Here is a 22,111-nt window from a genome sequence, read left to right as displayed (position 1 = left end):
ATGAAAACCAGTTAAGCAGCTGTGGTAGAAACAGGGGCTAGAATTTGCCTATGGTGTCTCTTTAAATTGCAGGCCCTTAGAACAAAGGCTATCTCTTACTGCGCATGTCAGTATAGCATTTGGTCCTACAGAGCTTGAATTTGGGCAAGGCTTCTCAATGTTTCTGGAACAAAAATGTATAAAAGATGATTGCTATTTCCAAAATCTATACCCTCCTTTGAACACAGGAAAAGTATTACTTTAGCATCATATTTTCCAAAATATCTTCCAGGACAAGATATATCCTTCAAGGAACTCTACCACCAATCATTTTTAGAAAGGCAATTTTTAAAAACAATCACCTGTTAGCTATACTGTTTTGGGGAGACCTTTCGATCAGCTGGGCTCAGTTTGTCTTCCAAAAATTAGTTAAACATTAGCAAAGCTGCTCATGAGTAATTTTTCAGAAGAAACATTTTTTCACATTCATGTTTGGCTTTTTGATCACAGAAAGAGAAAGCAGAAACAATTTGAGGCTGTTAGAGAAAAAGCAAACTTTCCTCAGATCATCTGTATCAGCAAACAAGTTTAAAGCACAGCTGCAGATAGGCTCTGTAGGTAGGCTCTTTGTGAATTTGCACAAAACATCAAACCACATTAATAGCCATATGAACATGCCAGAAAAGGTCATTTGAAAATCATTAGGCATTCATTTCTAAGAGTAACACCTTGAGGCCCCCACTGCGAATGTGGCTGTACTGAAGCCATTTCCTTTCATGTCAGAAATGTTTTTTTGAAGTTTGGCATAAGAATCACACTAATATTTTTGTTCAGCAAAAATTCAGATTCCAAGCAGGTCCTTGAAAACAGCAGTGTAATGCAAGTCTTTGGATTTTTATCATTTGCAACCCAATTTCAATTTTGCCTTACATCACAATGAAATTGCTTTAAAGCTAATTTCAGTCTGGTCCCAAGAGAGCATTTGTCTGTATCATGAAAACCAGTATTTAATTTAACATGATTACATACACATGCTAGTGCAGTCGGATGCCTGACTGGAATAGCAAAGTTAAGACAGGTCAGGATGAAGGTGCGCTGGTGGGGCTTGGCAGGGAACCTTTTGGTGCTTTTGGCTCTAGTTGGGAACATCAGTTTCTTGTTGGTAAGTTCTGAAAACAAAGTGCTTTCCAAAGCAAAAAGAAAAGAAATGAAAGAAGCCCCTTCACAAATTCTACTTCGGGCACTTGTGTATCGGTGTCATAACTTAAAATCAACAAACCATACAAAGGAGGTGAATCAAAGTTAAACACATCTGTGGACATTCTTTGATTCTATTTCTTACACCTACTTTTGAAAACAGACTTCTGATGCATCAGACTCAGCTGGCAGAAGCATTTTATTCAAGTTCTCCCAGCCAGCGCTCCTCCACAGGTATTAACTCCCCCTGGGGAATGCAGGCACAGAGGTAATAAACATATTCGTTTCATTACAACATCTTAAAAAATGTAAAAATTCTAAAAAACCAACTGTAAGCTGACCTCCAGCCAAAGTACACATTAATTATACAGCTTAAGTCAGGCGGATGCTCAAGGAAAAGAGATATAATGTTACACCCAGCTGGATACTTTGTAGTTAGCACAAATGTAATATAAAGCGTACCAGAGTTTGTCAAGTGTCTGTCTGGATTTTCAGTTTTCATTAGTACTATAATTAAAACCACATTTTCAGCTATATTACCTATAACAAGAAAGGAATGAGAAATGAGGTTGTCAAGGTCAGTCTTTTTCTGCTCTCTATACTGAGTATCTGCAGGCCACAAGTTGTTGAATTTGGTGTAAACCAGAGTAATAGGATGGAATGTCACGTTACAACCAAACCTTTGTGGTTGAAAAGACAAACTTATGAGGTCACTTCCTTTTAATCACCAATGGAGCATATTTATCAACAGTCGTATAAGTCAGGAAGACAGGCAGGCAGATGACAGACAAACTGACAGATATATGGAAACACAAACACCCTAAACACAGATACGACAGAGCTGATGCACAGAAACATTCCTTTTCAGAACACTGCACTTGATCTTATGCTGTCATAGCCCTTCCCATTTATAAATGACACCACTGTAAAGGCTTTTTATGCCCTTTCTACTGCTTGTCACAGAGGACACAGCAAAGACTAGGAAAATATGAACAATGGACAACTTGGACAAGAACACGCTAAGAAGATCTAGACCCAGATTCATATTTTTAACACTTTCAGAAAGTTCACAATTTTGCTTAAGACCTATAAGGCAGATAGTAGACTTCCTAGCAGAGAGACATATTGTTCCAAACAGTATAGTGGATGCCTTAATTAGAGATTGGTGGTGAAACACGGCATAGCTTCATTGAACTCAGCAGAGGTCAACATCTTACTAAGGATCTGGCCCATAAATTTCAGTATTAAAGATGTATTTTTTCATATTCAAGTGCAAACAAGTATTTGAGGCAACCAAGGCACCAGTGAATGCAAATGGGATTCCCTAGATGAGTATGTGGTCTAGAAAGCAAATACAGTTTTAGCATTCAGGAGAACACGGGGCGGGGGGGGCGAGGGGGGGGGAGGAAGCAGCTGATCAGTCATGACAAATATAAATGACAGTTTATTTGTGATACTAAAAAAGGATTTTAGCTTCATTTAAAAAAAAAAAAACAACCTGCTATGAAGGAGATGAGTGAACTATTACGACACTGAAAGACTTAAAAACGATACCCCGAGAGATAACATTCTGAGAATAAAGTGAAAGAGCTCATATCAAATACAAAAGGTGTGTTGTAAAGAAGGATCAGAAGGGCAGACTTTGAGCTTCATTTAGTCATAAATCAAAAGCTTGTTCTCCATCATTCTTGTCTATGAGGTCAGCTTTGATTCCCAAGCTACAATTCCCAAAGGATGGAGGTATTTCTATTGGCAAGTACGTGTCTTTCTTCCCCCAGGCTGGCTCTGCCAGCCCTGCTGTCACCATGGACTGTCATTATCTCAATCTCTTTACTGCCCAGGATTGTTCCATCCTGGAGCCACAGGGAACTATCACAGGGCTGTGAGAGGAAAACCCAGTTGGAAGACTAAGGGCATTTGCAACAGATTAGCTGACAAAGAAGATTATCAAGACAGGCCATCTACAATAGTTCAGTCATTCTCCTTCATAGTGGCCAAATGCTTTAGCACACTAGTCTCCAGATGATATGTTAGGAATATAAATATTATAGAAAATAAAAATAAACATGTTAAAAAACACATTTTAAAAACTCTACCACCAAAAAAATATTCAGCAGTACAACTCTCTACCCCATCACATGCTTCATATTTTTTGGTGTCTGAGTAACTTAAGCATTAACCTTTTAGATTTTACTCATGCAGACTGTCCATACTCATAAGAATAGTCTGTGTAAACAGAACTGCCCACCTGAATACTAGAGGCTGGCTTAGCACCTCAATTTTCAGTCAGACATCTCCATGCATACAGAGAAAGGGCAGACACTTTCCGTACAGAAACTTTTATAAAATGCATTTAGAATGTTGTTTCCCTGATTTCCATGTAACATACTAAATAAAATAATAATTATCAGTTTTATCTACATTTCATGAATCAAAATGTTTCAATATGTTTTTATCATAAGCCCCAAAAAAGTTTTTCAGTAATTTCAGCAAACTTCTTGGGTATTACTCAGTTACAGCAGACACAGTGTTCTTGCACAGTGGATTCTATTATTTGCTCCATTAGTATTATAATGGTTTTACTTCAGTAATTCTCACTTAATATAGAGAAATGTTGCTGTGTGGCGAAAACTTGATAGTTACTGCAAGTATCTTTAACAGAGATAACATTTACAGAGAATAATACAGACATCTGATCCTATATGTATCTAGTGATAAAAACCTTCATTCTTTCGGCAACAATTTGTAAAGGAAAGCCATTGATAGGCGTAAAGTGTAAATTTTTAAGACATGATCGCCCTCTACTGCTTAGGGGAAAGTAAAACTAGGGAGGATCATCCTTACCTGTATGAAGGCTTCACATCGAGAAGTGAAGCTCCTAGCCCAGAGATGCTTTGCATACCTTGGTGGCTTCACAGCCTGGGAGTTGCTCCCCCCTTCCCAAGCATACTGCTGAGTGAACTCAGTGACTGCAGAGCAATAACTCCACGGCAAGATGCTGCCAAGAACGGGAGGAAAATTATTTACACACCCTCTCCTCTGAAATTGGTACACAACTCCCTGCAGTGCAGGGAAGTTGATGCAGGCTCATTTGGTATGCTTGCCCTTTGCTGCAGGTAGGCCTCATTTTTCCCGAGCTGGTTTTCAGTGCCTTCCAGATTCATATGAAAAGGTACAGATTACTCAATAGGATAATAACTTTCAATAAGTATTATCATACATCACAAAGCATCTTTAAGTGTTCTAAACTGGCTTACAACCAATAAGCCCATAAAACCAAAATCATACAGTGGAATGAGAAGACACAATGGGACTACACCAAAATCATTCTTGTAACCAACAGAGTTGCACCAAAATAGTGCAATTTACTGATTCTTTCCAAAAACTGTTAACAGATCTTTGAGGCCTGATTTCCCTCTATAAAAGCAGTGTTTATTCTTTGTCATTATAGCTCACTTACCCAACTGCCTATTACTTCTATTTTATTACAGCTTCAATCAATTTAATATGGCAGTCAGACACACTCTTGGATCCTTGTTAGTACTCTTCTAAAAACAGGCTTAGTGTTTGTCACCTGCCATCCCAGAGATCTCAATTCCATTTCAAGACAGAAAGTAGCAGCATATGAGAGTAGATTGGTGAAGTCATTCTCAGATGCCTTTGAAATTCTTGCATGAACACCTTCTGCTTCTAGCCATTTATTCTTCATTTTCATTTTGTTGTGGGGTGGTTTTTTTTTTTTTCAAACTCTTCTACTGACACTATAATTTGAGGCAGTTCCTCAAGAGACACCTTGAATAAAGAAAGACTCTAGACTTGGAAGATCCCTAAGCTACTCGACAAAGAACACTGATTCAAATAATTCATTTAGTCTTCCACTTCAACCTTATCTTCTTTAAGCATTCTTATTACACCACTGTCAATAGGCCATAAAAATTCCCTGGCAAGTTCCAATATGACTGGAAAAAGCATATTAGCAGTTTTATATCTCCAGTGAGTTTGCTCTTCAAAATCTTTTTAGCTGTGTCATTATAACCTTACATTTAACGGGTTTTATTCCCTTAATCTAAATATGACAGCATATTTGATGGATTAACTTCCAAGAGTGTTCTCTTTTCTTCTGTGTAAGTAATCCATCTTTTTTCTTTTGTGTTTTGGTTATTCAAATGTTTCCTATCACAGGCTCCATGAAAACTGCACCATGAGACCTGGAAGATGATACTTCCAGCTAAATTTTGCTGAGTTTCCCCACAATCTTTTCTATCTAACTGCTGATCAAACCTGAACCTACTTAAAAAATGTGAGTTAGACTGAAACCCCACTTAAGGTGGAGGGGAAGGACTAAATACATTCCAAGTGAATTACAAATTACTGTGTGCAGGATTTGGGTTTTAAAAAAAAAGAAGTAACTAGAAGATTGCAAAAACTGTCTTCCCAGAAGTTTACTATTGAGCTAATATCAATGCTTTTGTAAAGCATTGGACACAGTTGGAGATGGAACTTCAGACAGGCTGGACAAAGTGCTTGGGTGATGCATTTTGCTTACGGATATTATGATCACCACATTTTGAGCCAGGATGATTTTCTCTGAACTGAAATGAGTAGACACCCAGCAAAATAAATGACATACCTGCTGGCAGTGTGTAGGTATAATTCATCCAGTCATTTTCCTTCCATTGCACAAGCTTCTGGCATGTATGGCACTTTGATCTCCTTGCCACCACAACCCAACTTCAGCTCCTGATCACTGCCATCTTTCTGTCTATTTACAGTCTTCGACAATACTATGGAGAAGGCTCAGTGAAATTCATTAGCTTGTGTTATACAGGAGTTTTAATGAGATAATTTGATAACACTATCGTTCCTAGATTCCCAAATATAAAAGTAAGGTTTAGGAGCCAAAAATGACTTCCGACTTCTGATACATCTTACTAGGCCAGCTGGACAACCTAGCTTCTTTTTAATCAAACTCCAAGTTTCAATTAACTGAAGAAATTTCCCAAGCCATTTGGGGAACAATTCTGACTTTTTTTTTCACCAATTACTTAAGATGAGTGAATGGAAAAAAACAGATGTGTTTCAAAATCTTCAAATAAAATTCCTTTCTACTTTATTTTTCAAAAAAATTGCATTTTTATTTTTGGACCCACTCCAGTAACTTCTATTCACTAACATTCTCAAGGCAAACCCTTCTTTGCAATATACAGTTTAAGGGAACAAGCTAAGATGAATGACTACAGAGGTAAGAAAATAAAGAATCGTCTGCTTTGCATCCAGTGCTTTAACCTCCGTTTCTTACAGTCACCACATATATCAACAGAAACAAACAGCAAGAGACAGCAATGTATTTTACTCACTGACGATACAGATACTAATCCCTGGCAATGACTTCAACCACATCCCCCCCTACACTCATCTGCCCTCCCAGGGTGAGTGCCTTGACATCAGATTTTACAGTTTGTAGGAAGTAACTATTGTTAGTATCACACTTTTTAACTCCAAGATGCATTTTGATAGCTTAGAATACTTCCTTGGGCTGAAAAGACTGGACTATCAATGTTTGAGTACCGTGTAAGTCACCCCAATTGATGAGACTGTAGCTAACTTTCACAACAACCTTCTGAAAAAAATAGGAAAAATTGAGAAAGAAAACATGTAAATTTATTCAGTCCTGTGCTCCGATAATTTTTCCATTGACTAGCATGTTATAAAAAAAAAAAAAAAAAAAAGATTCACTATGCCAGAACCTTCAAAAACTTTCCTGGACTATAGCACTTTAAACATAATTTAAACATATGTCCATTTATTAAATATTTGGTTTGGTTCCTTTACCTTCATTACGGTTCATGAAAGTATTTCACAGGCACTCACTCAAAACTTCACCTCCTGCTGTTTTCACAATGACTGAAGTAATAATTCAGCTGTCTGTTTGGGACTTTATATCATCCCTACTGCAAGAACCTGTGCTGTCATAGACCAAATATTTAATATCATTGAAAAGACAATGTCTGGAAGAGCAAGCCAGAAACACCCAAAAGCCTCACTATAGCCTTCTTATGAGCAACTTGGCAAGCGTAATGAAAAAGAGCAAATTCATCCAAACATGGTATTTTCCATTTCATCTTTGTCATCATAAAGGAAGTATACATTTTAAAAGTCCAAATTTATATTAGCTGAATCAATATTAAGTAGGAATGAATTATCGATGAAGCTGATAAAAGAAAAGAAAAATAATATTTTTGGGGGGAAATATGATCTCCAGTTAGTGTAAACCAGGATAGCTACCAAATGTGGCAACCTTATCAGCTGAGGACTTAGCCTTCAAAGCTCTTTTTGCTCTTTCACACTTCCTTCTTTCCTGCTGTCACTGCCATGTCCTGTTTTGATCATTGCTTTGAAACTTCACATTCATCAAAACCCACAAATACAGCAAAGAAAAATTATAAGAATTCAAATCATTTTGCTTGCAAACAGCATCTCCACCCTCAAAAAAGTTTTATGATAATTATTGTTAGACAATAGGGGATATTGGAATGATAATAGAGAACAAGTACATCCCATGATGAAAAGAACAAGATCCACATGGCCACATGGAATAAAAAATACTCATATCTCATACGTCAAGCCAATGACCGAATTTTGATGCTCAGCTCCACAGGCAACATAGTTTTTGTTGTAAATATGACATTATTCCTCATAAATCAAGTAACTGCATAAGCAAGTACAAGACATAACTGTTGCAACAGTGCTGTATTGTTGCCATTAACTGTGATTATTGCTCCTATTCTGGTAGGCCTCAAGTTATAATCAAACCACAGTGTTAAAAACTGTTAAAAATATTTTTAACTTTTGCTCCATTTAACAGGCAATTTCTGTATGAAATACAAAAGGAATCATACAGTAGGGAAAAATCTTGCTTTTAAATAATAATTTCCAATAAAATAGATTGTTCAAGGTCATGAACAGACCACTGTAGAAAGAACAAGTCATGGAAACAAAACAAAACAAAAAGTACCATTACAGAGACTTTTTTTGCCATATTACGTATGAATTCTGTGTTTATGACATAAACATATATATACATATATAAAAGAGACAACTGTGATGAAAGAAAGGCAGACAAGAAACAGGCCATCTCATGTCAGCTGCAGAGGATGGCACAATTCTCAACTCCAAATAGCGCTAGACCTTCTTTGTATCTATAAAAGGCTTCACATTTCAATCCAGAGTAAACAGGCGTTTGTTGAAGACTGCAAGTCAAAATATCCTGATCCCAGTGACACTTATGTCACGAGGCTCAATAAAAGCAGGCTGCACCCTGCCTAGAAATGTAAAAATTCATCTCCAGTACCTATTATAAAACTACACGGAATACTATTTTGTTTACCTGTGTCCTCAGCAATTACTCTACAAGGCTGCTTTTCATCACCAGCCTTAGGGCCAAGTCTCAGTTCTGGTTTTAATTCAATAGACAAGTAGGATTTATAGAGCTAGACACAGCTTAAGCCTCTCTGTCTGTCTTTCAACTCGTAACTCCATGGCACTATCCTGGCAAAACAATCCATAAATCCACTTCTATGGCAGCAGTAGCAGCATATGACACCATATTCACAAGTAAGTCACCCCACAAGCCAAGAGCTGTTCTCAGCAGGCAGGGTGGTTTTGTTCAGAGCTACACAGAAATTACAGTTTTGAAACTTTATTGACACAAAAGACAGCCAATCCATGAGCTTTATATTTCCAGCCAGCTGCCTGCCACAAATGTATTTGGGTTGTGATAGAAAACAATGAAAAAACACATGCACTTGAAGAAAAAAAAGTTCCCTCAAAACATTTGGAGTAGGAGGGTAGTCTCTTGTTATTCTGAAATATCACATCTTGCAAATAATGTGCCTCCAGCAAACACTTTGGCTTGGAGCAGACAATCACCATTCACAAATATTTCCGTCAGTGTTTTGTTGACACAGTTTTAGAATAAAACCCTAACAAAAACATACTCGAGCATAGCTGAAGAACTAAGTAATGATGTGGAAAACATATAGAATGTCCCAAAACTGTGCTTGCAATTCTAAAATCTTCTTTTGTGTCTCAAGTTAGAACTGTTTCACCAAACATCATACAATTTTATCTCAAGCAACAAGAATTTTCCATTCATATCCTCATATCAGTTGTGAGGTGCAATGTAAAACTTATAATGTAGTGGTTCAGCGCTCTACAAACATACAATTTAAAGTCAGGGAAGAGAAAAAAAGATAAGATGCTTGAAAATTCTGAAACTCTGTTCCACCTATTATTTTTTCCCTCCAAAAACAACCATCTGAAAAATAGAAATTATGGCCCATGGGATCTTCTGGTAATATCACCAGTGGAGTGCTCCCAAAGACATTACAGTGCCTCTCTTGGAACACTACATATATTAATTAGTCTTACTAAAACACAACTTCAAGAAACTGAGATATGAAATGATAGGTGACTAATAAGTCTTTGGCATTACATATGGTTGTTTGGAATAATCAGTTGCCAATTATCTTAATTATTTTGATGGTTTGGAAATTTCAGATCTCATTTTGTCTCTTTGCAGGAAAAGAACATAGCTTGTTTGTTAAAGGTATATCTTTGAACAAGATACGTGCTAAGTCTGTAAACCATCAAGTCCATTCACTCCTTGTTTCACATTAGTCCCTGGCTGTCTCTACTGCACACCCACAAGTTCACCCCCAGGCTTTTACCTAAAGTAAATCAATTCTTTATTTTGTCCAGGAAACCTGACTGCAGAATAGCAGATAGAAGGTACTACACGTATAAGCCACTCCACTGTCCCCAGGGCTGCGGGCTCTTCCCCTGACCCAAGGACAGCAAAGCCAGGTTAGGTCTAACTGTATTTTTCTGGCAATTGGAATTTTAACACTTTACCGGTATGGCAAGCTATGAACTCAGCATATAAAGATCTTCACGTTGTCTTCGGTTTGGTGCACACAGACGTAAGAGCCAGATATAACCAGAGTAACATTTGGAAGCCAGCTGGCTATCAGGAGCTTGACTGTGTGCTGAGAAATGGCAAATAAAAATGACCTGAAACCCAGATAGGTTTGAATAGGATTGCTTTCACAGGAGCCATAATTTGGTCCATGAGAAAATTCTTGGCTAACCCATCAGACCTGTCTGGATTTTCATACACCGTTTTCTTACATTACAAATTTTGTATACAGATTTTGCTGCCAGACCACAAACCCATTTTACATACATGTATTTAAATCCTGGGACATAGAGCTCCTTGAAAAATCTTGCTGTTTGACCCACCTCACTGTAAATTATTTTTAACATCTCTGGGAGGGTATTTATTATTGCATTAGAGGCATGAGTGTCTTATGTCATGTAACATAAGTGTTATTGTCTCTCTCTCTCAAGAAAAAGAAGCCAGCTGAGAAAACATAACCCCAAGAGCCACCATGTAAGCACAAATTTACCTCTCAAACTCTTACTAATTCTTACCTTTGCTGTAAGCAATTATTTTCTTATATGAAATAGAGACTTCCCAAGTTCTAACTCTTGTCCGTTGTCTTTTCCCTTTCTGCTATGCACCTCTATGAAGAGTCTGGATCCATCTTTTTTAAACCCTCCCATTAGGTATTTGTAGACCACCACAGTTCCTGGCCCAACCATTTATCTAAAAGCCCAATTAAAATTCTGGTTAAATCATACTATCTTCATCACCCGCTCTCACCAATGAAGTAAATCTTCCAAACTATGTATTTCAGCCCATGCCCATGACTATTTTTCTTCACTTTGCACAGTCCTCCGATCTATAAACTGATAAAAATTTCCAGAAGTTAAAGCCTTGATGTTGATGCATTTCTTTTTATATGCCAAAAGAACACTTTCTCCAACTCCTGTTACTCTTTCTTATAAAATACACCACAAACAAGCTGATCTAGGTGCTTTAGCACATTACAATTTGATGTCCTGGGCAACAGCTCAATTTAAGAAATAAACAGACAACTCTAACATAATACTTGTCATCTAATGCTGCAAGATGCCTAGGGTAATAAGGAATCTCACAGGACCTCCTCAGGTTTGTGAGATGGTTTGGGTTTTTTTTTTCCCATCCTTTTTCCCACATTTACTTCAGGTTTCACACTTACATACTATACCTATCTATTTCTGCCACAACAGACCCCAAGCTCTAGCCTCACTCTTTGCAGACTCTTTGGCGTTACCAGCTGTTATTACCATTTCACATTCCATGCAATACCATACTGATTTCTACCATGTGAAGGCACCTGAACTCCAGAGAATTCCTTTGATCATTTTAAAGAACAACCAGGAGTGTTATCATCGTTGCTATTTTTTTTATATTTATCAGTCTCATGTCGCTGTTTCCATAAAGATACAATCCTCAGAGTTAAAGCCTGCAATACCTTTCACATGAATAGGCAAAATCAATCACCGGGAAAAAAATACAGCAAATTTCACATTTATGTCAATCAGTACAAGTGTTGCACATAATCTCTAGAGGGCCAGAGTTAAAAAGACACTGAACAGAAGCAATCAACATACCTGTTCCGTCCTGTAGTACCTGTAGGAGTTATTAAAAGGATGTTTGCAGCTACGGTGGCTGGCTGTCCGCCTGTTGCTTCAATTCTTAGGATGTATATCTTCCCATTTCTCATCTTAGTAAGTAACATCTGCATTGTTTTAATTTTGCATTACACTCAGTAATGTAAGTTTTGTACATCTGCTATCATATTATGGGGTTTAATAAACTGGTCTCCTCCTTGATCCTCTCATCATCTGTTTCTTCATTCCCTGAACCTACCCTAAATCCTGCAATACCAAGCAATTTGCTTCAACAATCCTTCTCAGGCAGGTTTCACCAAAACCCCCAGCTGTGGAACTAATGTTACTAATGTAGAACTACAATCTAAAATCTCTACAACTGGAGGCAGAATCATAGAAACATAGAATCATAGAATGGTTAGTGTTGGAAGGGACCTTCAAGATCACCCAGTTCCAACCCCCCTGCCCTGGGCAGGGACACCTCCCACCAGCCCAGGTTGCTCCAAGCCCCGTCCAACCTGGCCTTGAACACCTCCAGGGATGGGGCAGCCACAGCTTCTCTGGGCAGTCTGGGCCAGTGCCTCATCACCCTCACAGGAAAGAATTTCTTCCTCATATCTCATCTAAATCTCCCTTCTTCCAGTTTAAAACTGTTACTCCTTGTCCTATCGCTACATTCCTTGATAAAGAGCCCTCACCATCTTTCCTGTAGGCCCTTTAGGGACTGGAAGAGGCTATAAGATCTCCCTGGAACCTTCTCTTCTCCAGGCTGAACCACCCCAACTCTCTCAGCCCGTTCTCACAGCAGAGGTGCTCCAGACCTTGGATCATCTTTGTGGCCTCCTCTGGACCCACTCCAATGGGTCCATTTCTTTCATATGCTGAGGGCTCCAGAGCTGGACACAGTATTCCAGGTGGGGCCTCAGGTGGGATCTTGCACTGGCCCTACTGGAAATCCCACCAAACTCAAACCACTTAAGGAATGTGTACACAGCCATTCTTTTGACTTCAAACAACATCCTTGACAGTCTCCATGACCATACGTCATCCTCTGAATCAATGCCAAAAACCAGTTTATGCCTGGCTCGTTCTCAACATAGTTGTACACATGTCTAGGTACAGAATGTAGAAATGCCTTACTACAATTTTATAAACAAAATTCTGCACTATCAGTTGATGCATTTCTTCCTTTTAACTAATGGCCAGAGTTACTGGCACAATAAACCGGAAATGCTGCAAGAAGAGGTTCACTGAAATGCCCTAACCATGGGCAGCAGCCTAGCTCTTAAAAATCATACAGCCAGAATATTTGTTTTTCCCCTTGGAGCTATCTTTCGTGTTAGTCATGCTAAGATAAAAACTCCGTGCAGTATCCCTAAAACGTATTGCATGGAACATTAGAAAAAAGGGCTGTGACAAGAGCAGAATGTGGACACATCTCATTTCTTTAAATCTGAATTTTCCATGAGATCTCCCAAGATGGACATTATAGCCACCTTCAGCTTGCCTTCTGCATGGAGTTGTAAGTCAGCTACCTAAGCAGCAATACTAAGGGCATATCTGTGAGGTCTGGACAGTCCCAAGAGCTCGATATCCTACTGCTGCCAGAATACTTGACGTTAAATTCATGGTTTTAAAGAGCAGCCATTGCTCATTTTCTGCTTTTAGAAAGTCCCATTTTCTCTGCACCTAGAATGGACCACCTAGAACCGCTGCAGGGCACCTGGGAGCCCTTCAAAAACTCCCCTGCACCCATGAATCATAGAATTTTCTGGGTTGGAATGGAACTTCAAGATCATCGAGTCCAACCACCAGCCTAACACTGCTGAAAACCACCCTTAAACCATGTCCCTCAGCACCACATCCACCTGTCTTTTAAATACCTCCAGGGATGGTGATTCCACCACTTCCCTGGGCAGTCTGTTCCAATGCTTGACAACCCTTTCTGTGAACAATTTTTTCCTAATATCCATCCTAAACCTCCCCTCATGTAACTTGAGGCCATTTCCTCTTGTCCTATCACCTGTTACTTGGGAGAAGAGACCAACCCCCCACCTCGCTACATCCTTCTTTAAGGGACCTGTAGAGAGCGATAAGGTCTCCCCTGAGCCTCTTTTTCTCCAGGCTAAACAACCCCAGTACCCTCAGCCACTCCTCGTAAGACTTGTTCTCCAGACCCCTCACCAGTTTCATTGCCCTTCTCTGGACACGCTCCAACACCTCAATGTCTTTCTTGTAGTGAGAGGCCCAAAAGTGAACACAGTACTTGAGGTGGGGCCTCGCCAGTGCCAAGTACAGGGGAATGATCACTTCCCTAGTCTGGCTCACCACACTATTCCTGACAGAAGCCAGGATGCTATTGGCCTTCTTGGCCACAGCCACACACAAAAACCATGCTAATGCCAAAAAGAGCCACCAAACTGCACTCCAACCCACTAATCTCAAGCACATTCCTGCTCTCACATGGGCTATGAGTGAAGGCTTGCATCTGTCTCCATTACAGCCTGTGTGGACGTAGAGCCATGCGTTCTCTTTGACTTTTCCTTCCCACCCTATCTACACTGTGCACACCACAGCAGATATAAGACCACCAGAGGTGAATGGAAATAAAAGGACAGAGCTGCAGGAGCCTGGGAAGTATTCTGTGCTCATTGGGTGCTTTCCAGCACCGCATTTGTCCCAGGAACAGCACCCCTGACGAAAAGGGTTGGGGCAAGTCAGAAGCAACTCACAGTAAGGCAGCAAAAGCCTGCTTCCACCTTTTTTTCAGTCAGAAACGCGAAGCCGGCTTTAAAAAGGCACCAAGGGAAGGGGGTGCCGTCCGCGCAGCCGCCCGGTCCCTGACAGAGCCCTCACAGGGCCCTCACAGCACCCCAACCGCAACGGCCACCTGCGGCTCGAGACACAGCCCCTTCCCGCCATACCGCCTCAGCCAATCAGCGCAAAGATCGCCGCCGCCGGCTAGTGAGGTTTGTTGTTTGTTGGTGTTTTTTTATTTTTAAAAGCCCGCCTTTCCTTCGCTGCTCACCAATCAGAACGCTCCTCCCGTGAAGCCGGTGGAGGTTTTCCAGGCGCGACGGCTCCCCATTGGACGAAGGCAGGGAAAAAGCTCGGCCAATGAGGTGGTCCGGGTGGGCGGGGATAGTTCAAACCGGAGGCGGCTGGGGAGCGACGCCATGGTGAAGCCGGTGAGGGTCGGGGCCGGGGCCGGGGCCGCGGCCGGGGCCTCGGAGAAGGGTAGGCGGCCACTGGCCCCCAGGTGAGTTCCTCGCTCTCTTCCCGCCGCAGCCCTGCGCGATCCCAGCTGGCGGCTTTGACTCCTCTGACGAAGAGGCCGCTGAGGAGGACCTGAGGCCGCTCCCCATCTCCTGGTGAGACGCGCCTCGCGGCCTTTTCCCTCAGAAATCCCGCGGGAAGTTTGCATTAAGTCCCTCTCCTGTGAAACGGGAGGTTTTTTCCTGAGGGAAGCCCGTGCGGGCCTCTGGTGAGCTGCCAGAGCCGGGGCTGAGGTTGTGGTTGGACTGGCGGTGCTCCTCAAAAGGGATGAAGTTGGTGCTGGTGAGCTGTCAGTGCATGTGGGGCCAAGTCCGCTTTTGAAAGCGTTTACTAGTCGCTGTCAGTTGTGCTAGCCCAAATGTCTTGGTGCTGAGGTGGGGATTTGTTAACACTTTATTTCCTCCGCTTGGGCAGGGGAATGTGATGAAGTACAGTACCAAACGTGTGATTACCTTCTCTGATGTTGTAGAAATAACGCTGGAATACTTCTGTTTTATTCTTAAAATTGTGCTCCCACAGAAAAGGAACGTCTGCTAGTGAGTTCTCTCTTGATAGTGAGTTACCTCTAGTCAAACGATAAAAAAAATCTGGCTTTATTTATTTATTTTTTATTTCCCAAAAGGCTGTCTTTGTCTCCTGTCTACTCTTCTAAATTCCTGGGACTGTGTTCCCTTCCAGGTAAGAAGCATTCACTGAAACTTGCAGGCAGGTTTGAAGCTGAAGAGAGGTAATACCTTGTACCCCAAAATTTCGTGTTGCATCTACTTGGTGGGGTGACTTCTTTTGTAATCTACCACTGGAATAATTGTTTCAGAAATACCAAAGCTAATGTAGGCAATACCTTAATGCAAGATTATAGGATAAAAGAAGAGTGGCCATCTTCCACTGTCAGTTAAAATATTTGGGTTTTTAGCCTGGCTTACTAGTTATAACCAGCAACAACAGTCAAACAGGATTGCTTTGACAAATAATTCCTTTATAAGATATATTGGTCTTAAATTACACCCACTTGCTGTGCTGACAGTTCTGTACTACCCTCTCTTAGTGTTTGGGTTGTGCTACCATGGCCATAATATAAAAAGAAACGTATAGGCTTTCACTGTATTTTTAACTACCAAGACTGCAGCCATGGTGAATTTATTGTGGTCACAAAAGAAGTAGAACTGCTGGTGGTGACAATGTGAACTTCCCCTACTTCATTTAAAGCAGTTACTCGACTTTCATTGGCCAACTCTGAGAAATACAAGCTTGGGACTAATACCAGACTAAAGAACTAGAAAACCAGTGTGGAATAATGTACAGTATCTTGAAGTGAGTGATGGCCAGCGCCGATGAAAATCGCACTAACACTTGAATGCCAGTTAATATATATGCCAAAAAATAGCTGCATTATGTTTTTTAGCCACCTGAGTTGTTCATGTAACAGCTGTTTAATCTTCATATGCTAACCTCCAGTCATAGCTCTGCCGATACAGCTCTTGATCTGATCAGGGCAGGCATAAAGATTGTGTGCCTATGGGGCTGTAAGTGAAGGAGGGGAGGCAGAGGGAGGACACAGTGTGAATATTTTGAGCAATTACATCTCACAAACCAAACAATAGCTGTGAATATCCCAGTGCAGTATTTGGCAGGGGTTGCAAAAATGCTGTGGTAGCATGACCTGAGGAAAAAATGGAAGTGGCAATACACTGAAGATTGAATAGTAAGGAGGATTTTTCATGTGATTTGTGCTGAGTATTACAGAACAGGGGACTTACTTTCCTACCAGTCAACCAGACAACTCTTGAGTGATCTCTGTCCAGCCCTTTTATTTGTTGGGGGTTTTTGTTTTCTGTGTTTGGTTTTGTTGTTGGTGTGTGGTTTGTTTGTTTTGTTTTTTTTTTTTTTTGTTTGTTTGTTTTTTTTTTAAGCTGCACCTTGATTTATAATATCCAAAACTCTTCATCTGGAAAATTCACAGCAGCTTAAAAGCTTGCACAGGTCTGTTTTAATCCTATTACATTACAGTATTAAGCAGATAATGGTGTTTAAGATGTCTTCTGTGCTAGTGATCTATTTGCAAAAATAAGAACAGTGTTTTATTTGGGGTTTGGCTTTGTTGCTTGCTTTGGTTTTAGAGGGAGGTTGTCTGTGCTCTGTTCTTCAGCTGTAGCAGCCGTTTCACAGGTGTCACTTGTCTAGAATGGTAATTGTCATCCATAATTTGTTTTAGGTTGCAGGTTTAAGGATGTTAGAAGAAATCTTCAGAAAGATATAGGTGAGTCTTCTGGCCAGTGTATAAGTGCCCCTCACTTCCATGTAATGAGCAAGAAAAACGTGCAGGTAAACTGAAAGCATAAGTTACTGGGAAGCTAGAGGTTTACTTTGTCTGAGTCTGGAGACTGCTCGAGCAGTATAATCTGGGCATAAGGATCCAGACACCAGGTATCTAAAATACGGTTTGACTTTGAGAGGTGATGGTGTTTTATTCATACTTTTATAAGGGGTGCTATAGTTGTCTGTCTAACATGCCACAATGTTAGAATGCAGGGCAGTTCTTTACAAAGTCTTCTGGAGGTATGTCTGACAGCAATGTCTACCTGAGTTTTGGCAACACGGTGCTTGGGGATGCAGCAAATATCTTAGTACAGTCACCATTATGTGTACTAGATATCACTTTCAAGTGTGCAGCATCAGTTTCTCTGTGGCTTCTTCACCAAATATTGGATAAGTAGTTAGGGTATTTCTGGGCTGGAGCTATACAGGCATCTGCATATCTTTCATAGTAACCACGAGGTCTGCTAAGTCATGTGCAGAAGGCATCTTCAAAACAACTAGGACCAAGATGAATTGCGAACTTGTAGTCTCCTCTTCCCAGAGAAAAGTGAGATCAGGATAGAAAAGATGAAATCATGTAAATATTTGTGCCAAGTATTCATCTGTAAACACTAGAAGAGCAGAGACTAATAGCAAAAATCCACGGTGTTTGGACAGTCACAGCTGGAGATGGGACAGAATCATGTTTAACCTGGCAGCAGTTAACAGACTGTTCTGAGTGCTGACGTGCTTTCTATGAGGCTTGTCTCAAGGCTCACTCTGAACTGAGAAAATCCCTCTTGTGGGTTACCTGAAAGCAAATGTGGGAGAGACTCAGTCAAAGTAAACGCTGCTCAAAGCAAAATTGCTAACTCCTATTGTCTTAACCTCAAAGATTAAACAAGAGAATCGGTACCAAGTAGCTTATCTGTTTATCCTTAAGCTTGATAGGCTTTTGTTTATTTGCAAGTGTCTTGATCTGTTGGCAGAAGAACTGAAGAACTATGGGACCCAGGATATATTTGTGCTTTGTACCAGAGGGGAGCTCATAAAATACCGAGTACCAAACCTTATAGATACCTACCAACAGCATGGGATTTGTGTGCACCACTATCCTATTCCTGATGGGGACGCTCCTGACATTGCCAAGTGCTGCAAGATTCTGGAAGAGCTCAGAAGCTGCCTGGAAAGTAACCGGAAAACAATCATGCAGTAAGTTCTGGTTGCCTCCCTTTCACCCCACATTCCTGTAAAAGATACTAGCTTCTCTTCAGGTGCATGACCAGCCGAAACAGAATCCTGACAAATGACAATTGCATTCTTTAGGGTAGTTCAAGCTGTGAAAAGCTGCTTGTTTCTCCTCGTGCACCCTCCTTTTGGAGCTAACTTGTCCTTTGCAAGATTTGAATCTCCTATTTCCCCTTGCTCTGTCTAACAAGTGCTTCAAAGGGTGTATTGAATGGTACCATATGACTTCCAGCTCTAGCCTAGCTGGATATCACGTATACAATATATCTGTAAGCTAAAGCAGCTGTTGTCAGAGGATACCACACGCCTGAGCTGTTTATTGGGGATTCGGCGGGTTCCAACAGTGCAAAATTCACTCTTAAATTGCATGAAATGGGTTTAAAGTAATTTCTTTAGACGCTTGTAGCTGAGCTCAGGGCAGAGGGGAAGAGCTTTCTGAGTTCTGTGTTCCCTGAATGTTACTGCTGACAGCTCCCTGCATAGACATCCGCTGAGTCCTTGGGCTTCCTGCTGATGTGCTGCTGTCGTTAGCTCACAACTATCATCAAAGCCTGAGTCCGGAGTAGGATTTAAAGAAAATTGAGATTTTCCATCTTCATGCTGTTTTCTGGCCTCCTGTGCCTTCGGGACTACTACCACGAATGAAGGGGAACTTGAAAAGTGCAGTTTGTCTAGAAAGATGCTACTTAAAGAAGGTCTGAAGAATAAATGGGAGATAGCCTTGTAGGTATAATCTAATTGTCTTGTACCACTGCTCCTCTTGATTATATTAAGGCAAGAATTGTGTGCATGTATTTATGTGTTGAGGGTGCTCTGGGTGTTGCAGTATACTACAGCTTGTTACAACTAAATGTTTTCTTCTCTTTCAGCTGTTACGGTGGCCTCGGACGATCATGTCTTGGTAAGCAGCTTCCCCCTCTCAATGCCTAACTGACAAACGCATCTTACAAACCAATTCTCATGAGACAGCACTGTCTAAAGGAGTCAAATTCTGCTTGAAGCTTAACTATGGTTACAATGCAAACTGCCACTACAGGTAGCAGGCTAGTTAATATATTCGGGCCCATATCTTGGGAAGGGTGTTGTCAAATGGCGGGAACATTAGCTGGCTGTATAGAAACTGATGAGTGACATAAGTATGTCATGGTATAGACATGATTATATAAGCGAGAGGATGGAGGGTCAGGCAGGGTCAGTCTTTCAGTGAGGCTGATAGAAAGTTTTCTCTTACTTTCTGACTCTTTCTCCATTTCCACTGCCAATTTTAGTCTTGTCTAACTGATGGGATTGCACTTTTCCCTCTTCCCTGAACATCTCCTCAAGAACAGGAGCTGAACCTCTGCATCTTTCTTCAGCCCAATCTTTCCCCTAAAGCTATCAGGAGCATTAGTTATTGTGTGCCCTAGAAGGAAGGGGTGCTGATATTGATATTGCCAAAAAAAGGAAATGTCAGAAGACACAAAGGGGGGAATTAACTGGGTGTACTGAGTCTCATTCTTGAAAAGGCTAGAATTTGCCTCCCAAAAGCTGCTGAAAAGGCAGCAGGGAAGCAGTGGGAGTGTTTTCACTTGTTTCCAAAGCCTGCAGGCTTGGGCAGGAGCAGCAGGCAGATGGGGCCAGTGCCAAGAAATAGTATTCAGCAAAAGATCCAACAGACCTGTGACCCTGATAGGATGAGGTTGAGTTTTGCTAGAGTGGTTTTCATGGAACAAACCTATTACTTACTGCTTACTGTGCAAAAGCGGTACTGCGTACAGCAAGAGATGTTCAGTAGCATACATGCGTATATACCTTTCCCTTACAGTAGCTGCGTGTCTCCTGCTTCAGCTTTCGGACATGCTGGCACCTCAGCAAGCGATAGACAGCCTCAGAAACTTAAGAGGACCTGGGGCGATACAGACCATCAAGGTAATGAGGCTACAGCAGGTAATACACATGTCAAAACAGGAGTGGAGAGCTCACACAGTCCTCTCCTCCACTTCACAAAGGGATCCCTCTGTCTTTCTGAGATGCTCCACAGCCAGTGCCCCAACTGTGCTCTTGGGTTTGAGCTGCATCTAGCTTTCTGCTTTCATGCTGATGCTGTCCTGTCCTGCCTCTACTGAATTCAACAGCCGCTCTCCCTGTCTGCTCTTCACCGTCATTAGTAACTTGTTGCTTTGTCCTCCTTATCTTTGCTCATCAATCACTAAGCTATTCTTCCTTTTTCTGTTTCTCACGTTCTCCTCACAACTTGGACATCTGCTTGATTTTTTTTCTTTTTTTTTTTTTTTTTTTTTTTTCCTGCCTTGGTTTTGTTCCATCTTCCTAACCCAGCTAGCCACGTTCATCTTCTGTAGCTATCGCTTCAATACACTGGCAGTTGTCTTTTAAGAAGTATCCCTAGCACTAGTGTTAAAACCTCCATGGAGGGAGGCCTAAGTTGCCGAACATAACTGGGTTTTCTTGTTTTGGTGGGATTTCTAGCTATTCTGTGTACGTATTTCTGTTGACACAAGTCCTAGATGTTATGCTCTTAAAACTGTTCTATGTACAGGAAAGACGAGCTGACAATTAAAAAGTTTTCAAGATAGCAGTTACTGAGGAGAAAGTTTCCTAAATACTGTCTCTTTGCTAGCTCTAAGCCTCTCTGGAAGGCAAATCTTGTTTAAACTACTTGTTGAAAACTAATTTTCAACAAACCCAGAGGGCAGGTGAGGAGCAGCTTGCATCCCTGGTTGAAGAGATGGGGAAGGATATGGACAAATGTTATAATTGGAAGCCCTCAGAGCCACTTGGGGTGGCTGATTTGTCCTTTAGCCTCTGCTGAGCAACATTTTTATCTCATTTTGAACACTTGCATTTTAATGCTCTACATGATATATGAGTTGACCTAAGAACCCTTACTGTAAACTGTTGTACATCATCATACTAGCTAAAGGCTGTGTTCTGTATCATGGACTCATGGACAGACTAATTCCCTTGGTGACCCAAATAAAGCAGCTTTGAATTCTGACATGAAGTGCCCACCTACTGAGGACCATGTTTTGCGTTACCTTGAGCTCACAAGTGCCCTTTTCGAGGAACCACAGGAGCCAAGCCAGGATCCATGTAATCTGTGTCTGATGGTGAAAAAGTCCAGAGGATTTGGAGTAGGCACAAGAAGAACAAACAGACTAGAGGGTGCAGTTTTCATCCTGGGGGTATCAAACAGCTTTTTAAGATGGGTGGTGCCTTTTCTGAAAGCATAGAGCACTCATTACAAATCTGGTTGTGCTTTTTCAGCAATACAATTACCTCCATGACTTTCGAGAGAACCTAGCTGCACATCTGGCAACAAAGGATACACTATTAAGATCGGTATCACGATAACTAATACTGGCATGATGTATCTTTGTGGCTATGTGGCTGCGGCAGACAGCTGGACAAGATGCCTCACTCCTCACCTTTACTGTTTCTCATTGCTGCTGCCTGCGTGACACAGCTGCCCACTTCTGTAAATGCAGTCTTTAATACTCACTGCCTTAAAAATACATGAAAGTGTATTTGTGTTTGTTGCTGTTCTGCCGGTGGCCTGCAT

The 22,111-nt window shown here is 41.0% G+C and overlaps 1 protein-coding gene across 1 annotated transcript in view; it reads left to right on the top strand.

Moving 5' to 3' along the window:
• Window positions 1-21,903, top strand: part of CDKN3 (cyclin dependent kinase inhibitor 3) — a gene marked incomplete at both ends in the record, with an annotated part of 32,737 nt that extends 10,834 nt beyond the window's left edge. The window contains 8 exons of the mRNA XM_082485794.1: window positions 14,739-14,921; window positions 15,022-15,104; window positions 15,632-15,687; window positions 17,222-17,266; window positions 18,294-18,516; window positions 19,422-19,453; window positions 20,357-20,460; window positions 21,817-21,903. Of these exons, the coding sequence (XP_082341920.1) occupies window positions 14,739-14,921; window positions 15,022-15,104; window positions 15,632-15,687; window positions 17,222-17,266; window positions 18,294-18,516; window positions 19,422-19,453; window positions 20,357-20,460; window positions 21,817-21,903 (813 nt within the window). The remainder of the gene's footprint in view (window positions 1-14,738; window positions 14,922-15,021; window positions 15,105-15,631; window positions 15,688-17,221; window positions 17,267-18,293; window positions 18,517-19,421; window positions 19,454-20,356; window positions 20,461-21,816) is intronic.
• Between the last annotated feature and the right edge of the window lie 208 nt (window positions 21,904-22,111).

The sequence above is a fragment of the Vanellus vanellus genome (assembly GCF_965231255.1).
Source record: "Vanellus vanellus genome assembly, chromosome: 6".
In the NCBI taxonomy this organism is placed as follows: domain Eukaryota; kingdom Metazoa; phylum Chordata; class Aves; order Charadriiformes; family Charadriidae; genus Vanellus; species Vanellus vanellus.
The sequence above is the reverse complement of the archived record's forward strand: the minus strand, read 5'-3'. Positions and strand labels throughout refer to the sequence as shown.